Genomic DNA, 10061 nt, shown 5'->3' with positions numbered 1-10061 from the left:
TTTAAGTTTTGTTTGAGACCACACACACAACCTCCCTACATGTGTCCTGGAAAGGTTATTTATTTATTTATGTTGTTGTTGTTAATTTATTATACTACCGTTCAAATATATTTTGTTCTGTCTTTTTTGAAAGAAATTAATACGTTTATTCAGCAAAGATATGTGAAATTGATTTAAAAAAAAAAGTGATAAAGATATATATTGTTATATATCACAGGTTCAAAAAAAAAAATAAATAAATACACAGCTGAACTGCATACAACTAATGTGTATATGTATTTGTATATTTGTATATGCTGTATTTATATGACAATGACCAACCAAGAACAAACCAAAGTTTCAACAAATATAAATGTTTTAATGAAAGGCAAATACAAACATTCAGACATTTAATTCTTTGAAGAAGTTAAAAACGATGATGACTTGATACGACTGGACCAAATGACTTGGCAAGGACAATGATGACGATAAGTATAGAGATGGAACCAATAATGACTGCAGCAATGTTCAGTTTGCGAGCTCTGGTGCCATAAGACCGTGCCATTGGGATGTCTCCAAGCAATCTGTTGTCCCTGGCCTGACACAAAAAAAATATATGATAAGCTTCAGGTATTTGTAAAGCAGCAGGACAGTTATATAATTTCATATATGTATATTGCTTACCTTTATTGAGTTGTAAAAGGCCCCAAACCCAAGACAGCAAGGGTTACAGAAGTGAAGATTGAATGTGGAAAAAATGATATCATCATTGACTTTTTGGTCAGGCATGGAGAGTATTACTGGCTGGGCAGTGAAGACTCTGTCGTCCTGCTTCATGCTCTCCCCGGGTGCTGGGTAGTTCTGCATCGCCATGTCAATTCAAAACTGAAACATTTAAGGGGGTCTGAATACTTTCCGTACCCACTGTATATATATATATTAGCCCAGAGGCTGGGTGAATATGGGACAGAACACATGCTGGGCTAACCCAGTGATTCTTAAAGTGGGTTAAAAAATAGCAACGGCAAGGCAAAGCGTTTAAGTGCTTGAATGGTGGCTGGCTCTCTGTCACCATTCAAGCACTTGAATGCTCTCTCCTAACAAGCTGATGATCTGAATCTAGTGTGTCAAATAAGGGAGACATGGAAAATGCGCAGAGCAGGGGACCCCGAGGACCAGGCCACTCCAGACCACTGACTATGGCACCTTCTCAACAAACCTGACAAAGATCCTCATATTTGAATTAGTATTTACAGACTAACCCAATCCTCTAAATCTTTGTACAGTATACAACACAACATGTTTGCATGATATCTTCATTTTCATTAGGCCTACATCATATCTTTATTTTTTTTTAGTAGGCCTATACAGTTCTTAATACAAGATATTTTATACCATTTTAATGTGTATACAATATTGGCTACATTTAAACTCATTTAACAAACATTTTAGAAAAATTAAACATTTAAAAGTAATTTAAGTGAAATCAACCAGCCCTTGTTATCCTTATTTCTCCATAACTGTGCTGGATCTTGTGCCTGTGTGCCGAATTTCGACTCCCTGACGATGTCTTGTTTGTTGATCTTTGTGGTTGCTCACTTACATTTTTTTTTTTGACATCAGTATAGTGTATTTGCAGACTTAAAAGTTAGATTTTTTTCTTATGTGACAATATTCAAGAAATCACCTTCTCTTTCCTCTGAGGTAAAAGGAAGTTGGTCAACTTAGGTTTTGTAACATTGCACTTTTTCTTTTAATATTGCAACATTATTGAGAATTAAACTAACTCAAAGTCAGTGGAAGTGTTTTCTTTTGTGCAATATTCATCCATCATCCATTCTCCAAACCAAACCGCTTGTCCTAAGTAGTGTCATATAGGCTATCCTAGCGCCAAAACACATATACACTCTTAATAATAAAGGTGCTTCACGATGCCGAAGAACCTTTTTCTAAATAGTTCCATAAAGAACCTTTAACATCTGTAGAACATTTCTGTTTCACAAAAGGTTCTTTGCGACAAAAGAAGGTTCTTCAGATTATAAAAAGGTAAGAAAGAGATGGTTCTTTAAAGTACCTTTGACTCAATGGTTCTTTGTGGAACCAAAAATGGTTCTTCTATGGCATCGCTGAGAAGAACCTTTTAAGCACCTTTATTGTTAATAGTGTACACACATCTACAGGCAATGTTTTGAAGTAGCTTCATGTTAAAAAGCAATAATGTCAGTGTTAAAAAAATCATTATTTATTAAATGAATTCAATTTGAGCTTTAATGCAGCTCTACAGAAGATAGTGTCTTTATTCAGGCTCAGTTTAGTTCGGTATCTGTCAATGCTGCAAAGTTCACCAATTCATCTATAAGCAGCTCTACAGAAGGCAGTAGTGTCATTATTCTGTGTTTAGCTGCTGTTGGTCTAAGTTGTGAGTGTTAGCGTATTTGACTACGTTCTGATTCTGCTAATGTTCACAAGGTGAGATTTAACATCGTAAATTCAACCACTTATAAATTAGGTACAAGAATGGAATCACTATCATACAGGAGCATATCCCCCAGAAGTCACAATAGAATTTGCAAGTCTCTGTGTATAAATATGTAGTATTCACAGGATGACAACAAAGGAAGAGACTTCACAGATAAACTAGTCTTTCTTTTCTGGGTTTGGAATGTTTTCGTCACAAAATTTTAATGATAAGTAACTGAGAAAACTGTATGTCGCAATGATGCTTGCTCATGCTAAGACCTAATCACAGTGTGGTGTTTTATCTCATCACTCTGTTTATCTACTTCAGAGGTTACTTGTCAGGGTTCTGTCACTTCTGTCTAGTTTATTCATGGTTTTGTGACAGAGCACTCCTGTCATGTCTTGTTTTCGTGGGAGTGCGCAGCTTCAAGCGTGGTTTCGGTTCCGTGCCGGGGCTTGGACACTCACGCTCCATGTCTTGTCTTTTCATTTCGTGTCTTTCACGAGCTGTGTATTCATTCACTCAGCGTGCACTCTTGTCTTGTGAGTGCTTGGTTTATGTCTTCATTAGCCAGGCACTCTTGTGTTGTCATGTTCTGTGTGCAATGTGGTTCGTGTTAGCACGGCCGTGTGCTTTCTTGTCCTGTTTTGTGTGAACACGCAGCTCATGAGTTTTTATCATAGCTGCCTGTTCATGTCTTGTTTTGTGTGAGCACATGGCTTTGTTTTGTTTGTTTCTGTGTACCATGTGCCCTCAGGTCTATTGTCTATCCCTGCCCACCTTGTTACCTGATTATTGGTTCAATTGCTCGACCTGTGTTTCCCTTGTTACCTGCCTTGTTTGCTCCCTGTTTATTCTCCTTGTGTTTGCAGTTCTCTGCTAGTTCATTGTCTAATATAGCCTTGTTGTTTTCTGATCCTGCCTGCCTGTTTTCCCCTATGGGGTAGTTTTTGTTGCTTTTTATTTTATTTTTATTATTAATAATAAGCCCATTCTTCCTGCCAATTGAGTCCTCGTATCATCCCTTCCTACAAAACACATCTGAGAACTTTTCCTATAATTTTTTATCAGAATTTGTCAGGTTGCATGAGTAGTGAAAATATCATAGTTAAAAAAGAGAAACAAAGTCACACTATGAGATGTATCCATAGTAAAAAGTCTATACAGAGAGAAGTTTTGAAGTCACATTTTTATTCCTGAAATCTAACAGAACATACATTTTCTCCTGAAATGTTTGCCATTATTGAGTAGATTGTTTATGACCTCTGTGTAAAGTTCAGCAATACACCTCTCAATAATTCACATTCTAAGTGTAGTAAGTGTTTATGTACTTTTTAATGTATATTATTAATGGAAAGGGTCAAATGTATTTGTTGATGAAAAAGGAACTGCACCACTTCCCCACTATGACCTTGTTTCTTTGTAGGTTGAAGTGGATTTGGCAATATTGATGGGAATATTGCTTTTTTCATTCATGCAATGATCTACTGAAATAATAAAGGCTATATGCTTTAATTTTATATGCTAGAAGTTAGTGTGCTATAAAAATTCAAATTTACCACAGAAGAGCATGTTCAGATTTGTTTTATTACTATTTATACTGCAATTGTGTCAATTATTTTAAACAGACCAGTGTGTGAAAATGACACTTTATTGCTTTCTCCTGCAGAAATGTGTCAAAAAAAAAAACTTGCGTAATTGTAGTCTTTAGACAGTGTTTAGAACATCCACAAAGAAAGTTTCTTTAGATTTACATGCAGATGAACGAGGTAGTTTGCAATATTTTTTATGAAAGTGTCTCAACATAACACTTACATTGTACAAATTAATAAAACAGTTTAACATGAAATGAAATCTATTAATGTGTCATTTGTAACTCGGAGTGGATCCAGTAATAACAGGCAGTGATGCAGTTCAAGGTATAATCCAGAGAGGAGGGAAATATGTGGCAATACAATGCCAAAAAAAAAGGGAGAGAACATAATCAAAGAACAATAACGTTTAACCGGCTGAAAAGATTGCACCCACTCATGTGTATTTATCATAAAATTATACTGATTCTAAAATGACATTATATTGATTGTTATCATGGGAACAATGATTCTCATTTCTTTTTTTAACCACACATGCCATGCAAGATTTTCATACCTCTGTTTTGTGATGCAATTAGCACCATCTGTTCGTCTGGCATATAGTCAATCTTAAGCCTAATAACAAACACTTTTCTTTTTAATAACTATTCATATCCCAAACTGCTACAAACCAGTCTCATTTTAGATTTGTTATGCTGTAAGATCTCTTGCGTTTCAGGTCTGTGCAAGGCCTGTACTGTCAGAATTTTTCATTTTCATTTGCTGTCACTCCACTGCCTCAGTATGTCCTCGGCTGCTTGAAGGGTTGTGTCCTCCTATTAATGTTGACAAAAATATTAATTAAATAATATACAGCATTTTAACAAGGTGAACAGATCACAATGGAAATCACTTTTCCTGATTTAGTATCATGATGTTCTATTCACTTACATAAAGCAATCCATATTACAATAAAAAAAAAAAATCAGGGCTTTCAGGTCAAAGTTTCCATGTTAGCTCATGTGATTAAGTAACAGTTGGCTTATCATTATTTTATTAAAAGTAATTTAAAGTAAAAGGACTTTTAATGATGATAACTAAACTTAAAGGCACAATATGTAAGATTTTTTTATTAAAATATCCAAAAACCACTACAACGGTTGGCGTCATCAAACTACGCCTTTGTCTATTTTGAATACGTGCCCGCTAGCGGCGAAAATTACATATTGTGCCTTTAATAAGGGTCTCTAAAGCAGAAAATTCACAATGCCGCAATTTCTAAAAAGATAATAAATTAAATATACTTAATGTTATTGTTATTGAAAAAAACCTAACAACATTAACATCCTAAATAATTAAAGAACTTTATTTTTAGAATTTTTGTGTTAAAAATACCTTAACGAAACAGAATCGGATGTATTTCTGGAATTCGTTTCTGTGTTCCGGGCTGTAGAATGCAGACACAGGGATAGTGGCCAGTCCCTATTCAGAAGTGTAGAACATTTTTATAACTTATTTTGGTCAAAGATGTCACTATATGAGAAGATTTTATAACCCATTGTAAATGCTTTGTTTTGGCTTACCTTTTCTTTTATGAGCCATTTCACAAATCTGTAGTCATAGGGTTCATCTTTAGTACTAGGGTCAGTAAGGTCAACATCTTGTAGAAAAACATTTAAAAACAAAAGGCAATATTAAAAACAAACTTTATTTAGAAATAATCACGTCAAAACAATTATAATTGCTATCACACAGTGTACCTTTTATACTTTGATTTCTCATATTATGAAGATTCCCCTACTCATGGAAAACCTGGATATATCAGGGAATTTTAAACTTTTTCTGGAAATTAATAAAACCCTAAATTATAGAAATATTCTATACACTCTAAAAAATCTAAAGTTGAGAAAACTTTAAGGCAACCAGCTTCAGGAGATTTTTGAGTTTTCTCAACTTGTTGTTTTCAGTTTATACAACAACAAGTTGAGAAAACTCAAAAATCTCCTGAAGCTGGTTGCCTTAAGCTTTTATGTTTTCTCAACTTTTGATTTTTTTTTGTTTTTTTACAGTGTAATAGATATTTATTTATAATTCTATAACAGATATATATATATTTTACTTTCCAGTCAGTGCTACATTATTTTACCAGCTAGAAATGGCTCTTCGTAAGTGCAAACCCTATAAAATTATTTGTAAATATCTTTGTACAATAAACCTGGAAAAAAAGTGTGGGAACAATAAATTATGTGTTTATTACCATAAACAAGAGCTCAAGAGAGGACAAAAGCACCTCATCTCTGTAATTCTCAGATATAAAAATTATATTTGTATAATCCATAAATTAATCCAAGTTCCTGCTTTAATACTTTGTTCTACCTTTTTTTTCTCTGTTACTTACTAAGATTTGAGATATCTGCGATCATGAAGTATCCTCCCTGGGGTAGTATAGGTTTTAGGCCAACGCTCTTCAAACAATCTGCCAGCCTCAGACGCTTTTCATGAAGATGTATGGGTAACTGGTGGAAATAGCTTTCCTCTGTGCCAAATACATCATACTCCCTCTGAAAACCTACTGCTACGGCCTCCTTAAAAACAACATTAGACAATGTCAGTCCACTGAAAACAAATTACACACACTTTACGCCTAAAAGGAGCATTGTTTTACCTGGGCAGCTGTGGCACAGTGATACACTGAATTCTGATGAACGGTTTTTAAGTGCTTTAGGATATGTCCTGATCCCATTGCCCAACCCACCTACATTAAAATAATAGAGTAATTTAATGACCTGCATGCTGTATATGCATACTGAACCTTATCACCATGAAACTTCCAGCCAGTCAACAGAGGGATATAACATTGCAAGAAACAAATGCTGTTGAATTCGACCAGCTCACCTTCCATCCTGTGGCACTGAAAGTCTTGCCTGCACTCCCAATGGTGACAGTGCGTTCCCACATACCTGGCAGACTGGCTGTCAAAAAAAAAAGGTATGTTACTTTAAAAGTCCACAAAACTGTGATTAATCGCATTACCTGCACAGTTATGCACTTACCGATTTTCACATGTTTTGTTCCATCATATGTGAGCCACTCGTACACCTCGTCGCTGATGCAAATGACGTCATGTTTAATGCATAAGTCAGCAATCATCTGAAGTTCCTCCCGCTGGTAGACCTGCAAGAAACCAGTTAGGGTTAGGCTGAATTTGTCTCTGTGGTAAAAATTGTACACACTGACCTGAAAAGTAATTTCAACTCATTTTTATATATATACATATATTATATACATATTATATAATTACATTTCCATTCAAAGATTTGGGGTCAGTAAGATTTTTTTTTTTTTTAAAGAAATTACTACTTTTATTCAGCAATGATGCATTAAATTGATCAAAAGTGGCAGTAAAGACATTTATGATCTTACAACAGATTTCCTTTTAAAAAAAGTTAATTTTAATTTCATTATTTTGATTTGATTTTCTTGACAGTTTTCATGAAATTCACTCATATAAGAATATATTGGACAACAATGGGTAAAACTGTCCTCCATTTGTTGGTGACTGACTCACCTTGCCAAGAGGGTTATTAGGAGTGTTAATGACAATGGCTTTGGTACGAGGACTAAATTTACTCGCCAACTCTTCAGGAGACAACACCCAGTCAGCACTGGATAGAACAGGACCACAGCCTTCTCTCTGTTAATACACAGCTTATATTATTCAAAACAAACATTTTAATCTCAGATAAAGCAAACAGATCTTGTCATGTGATATATGAACATACTGGTTTAAGGGGCACATATACAGCTGTTCCTCCCGCCATCATTACCATTGGCTGATAACAGTCAAAGAATGGCTCCACAATAATCACCTGCACAAGAAAGGGAAAAAGATGCATTCTGATACCACATATTGAACATAAACAGTGTCTTTTTTATTCTCTACTAACAATATAATTTTCTGAATATGCATATTGTTACCTCATCGCCCTCATCAATGAGAGCCTGGAAGGTACAGAAAAGTGCTTGATATGCTCCTACAGAAACCAAGATATCCTCCATTGGGTCTATTTCCCGGCCAACAATCCTACTGAAGAACTTGGCCAGGATCTTCACAAGATTTGGGTGGCCCTGTATGACAGCATGTTGTAAGATTGTTTAGCAAAGCTTTACTTATATACTTATTACATTACGCAGTGGTAGTTGATCATTTACTAAACAAACTGCAAGCCAGCAAGGGACTTGTATTTTTAATTTCTTACAAAAGCACGCGTGTACTGGTGCATAGAGAAACCTCCATTCAGGGCTTTGCAGAAAGCCTCCTGAACAAAACTAGGAGGGGAGAAATCAGGGAACCCCTGACCCAGGTTCACAGCCTTATAGTCAGCAGCCAGCTGAGTGAATTCCACCCTACAGTTGACATACACAAAAGGAATAACATGCAGTATTAAACATTAAAATGAGCAAAAATTTGAGTTCATTTACTTATATTTACTTAAGAATAATAAATTATTCTTATTACACAGCTCACTGAAATACTAGAATTGCTAATTGCCGCCATCTTGCGATCAAAACTGTTATTGCGATTACCAATTTTAAAAATGGAGGACATTGTTAATTGTATTATTCATGTTGAGTAAATAATAAAAAAAAACGTTAGTAGTTAAAGCAATAAAACGAAAACAAAAAACCCCGCCAAAAACACAAAGATGAGAGAGAACTTAAATTAGAGGAAGACATTCATAGCTAAAAACGTCCGCTAAGTAAATTACATTGGTTGCATAATAATAATAATAATAATACAACTAAAAAATGTCGATTATATCTAGGAAAACTATTGATAAAGCAACAAGCCGAACATTGGAAAAATACCTTTTTAAAATACTAAGATATTTTAAAATATTAGGTAATTAAACAAGTATATTTTGCAGTGTTCGTCTTGCTATGTTATAACGGACTTTCTAGCGGAAACTTAGCCATAATGATAATAATAATAAGTAACTCAATAGGCTATTTTATATCCATTTATTTACTTATTTGGTAAGCGCCGTGTAATAAGCACTAAATGACTACCCATTTATACTTTCACTTGATTTATAGGCCATGAAGCTTAATTACCATATATTCTTGTCAATTGCTTCGATTCTTCTCGCGTGCAATTTACGAGACATATTGCCCTGCGTAATCAAGAAGAAAATCATGCAATAAGAAAAAATAATGGCAAATTACTAAACCGCAGCTTGATCATGCATACAGGTGTAGCGATCGAGTGTGAAATATCTCATACCTTATCATGAAAACCTGCGTTTACTAATCTGATTGACAGCCAAGGTCCATTTACCGCCGCTCTTCTCCACATTCCAGTGTTTCAAAACACCTTTACTGCAGGATTTCTGCTAAAGCCGTAAATCAGTAACACACATAGTAACAGATTAGAATCACGGCAAATCTCTAGCATTTGAACGGTCAACCTTTAAATGTCTGACAGTCGATAATTAAGTGACATGACAGTAGTCTTGTCCTTGGGATTTAGATTCAAGAGACAAACAAAGCCTAAAATACTGTGGCAAATGTCGATTTCATATTGTAATCTAAAAGACGAATACACAAAACTTTCTGTTTTGCACCAAACCTTGTTTTTACTTTCCCCAGCTGTTAAAAGACGTCACACATCGACTTCTCAAGCGCCTTCCTCAGTCTCTGAGCCAATGAAAATGCGAGCAGAGCTCCTCCTCCAGGCAGCACTCTTTATTTTTGTAAGAGTACTTCCGCTTTGGGCAGGGCCAGTGACTGCTAACGCTACTTGACAGTATACGTTGTAGTATATATTTGTAGTGACCATTCTTATTGCACAGTTTTAAATATGCCGAACAGTCAAAGAGGAAAAAAGCTTGTTTCCTCAACTAACATTCTAATATACCTTTTATAGTACTCCATGAATATCGTTGGATCTGTGACAAATTGGTTATGTACATCTATCGTAAGTCACTTTAGATAAAAGTGTCTGCAAAATGCACGAATGTAGATAAATGCCCAACTTTGGGTTGACAGCA

At 35.1% G+C, this 10061-nt stretch overlaps 2 protein-coding genes across 3 annotated transcripts; both read right to left on the bottom strand.

The window, feature by feature from the left end:
- Positions 1–406: 406 nt before the first annotated feature.
- Positions 407–859, bottom strand: ifitm1 (interferon induced transmembrane protein 1). The gene is made up of 2 exons (XM_016489523.1): positions 664–859; positions 407–577 (listed from the first exon to the last, which is right to left on the bottom strand). Exons 1-2 carry the CDS (start codon positions 850–852, stop codon positions 407–409), a joined length of 360 nt encoding a protein of 119 aa, XP_016345009.1. The 5' UTR covers positions 853–859.
- A 2757-nt stretch (positions 860–3616) lies between these two features.
- kyat1 (kynurenine aminotransferase 1) lies at positions 3617–10005 on the bottom strand. 2 transcript variants are annotated; one of them, XM_016489469.1, is made up of 14 exons: positions 9641–10005; positions 9296–9404; positions 9127–9185; positions 8271–8418; positions 7990–8139; positions 7794–7880; positions 7580–7705; positions 7065–7185; positions 6907–6983; positions 6677–6766; positions 6410–6596; positions 5595–5671; positions 5407–5493; positions 3617–4847 (listed from the first exon to the last, which is right to left on the bottom strand). In XM_016489469.1, exons 2-14 carry the CDS (start codon positions 9365–9367, stop codon positions 4788–4790), a joined length of 1341 nt encoding a protein of 446 aa, XP_016344955.1. In that variant the 5' UTR covers positions 9368–9404; positions 9641–10005; the 3' UTR covers positions 3617–4787. The 2 variants fall into 2 exon arrangements, with proteins under 2 accessions (XP_016344955.1, XP_016344954.1); XM_016489468.1 differs by having other exon boundaries at positions 9296–9401.
- Between the last annotated feature and the right edge of the window lie 56 nt (positions 10006–10061).

Source organism: Sinocyclocheilus anshuiensis, unplaced genomic scaffold, assembly GCF_001515605.1.
Source record: "Sinocyclocheilus anshuiensis isolate Anshui unplaced genomic scaffold, SAMN03320099.WGS_v1.1 scaffold386, whole genome shotgun sequence".
NCBI classification, from domain to species: domain Eukaryota; kingdom Metazoa; phylum Chordata; class Actinopteri; order Cypriniformes; family Cyprinidae; genus Sinocyclocheilus; species Sinocyclocheilus anshuiensis.
This window is presented reverse-complemented; position numbering and strand designations above follow the sequence as displayed.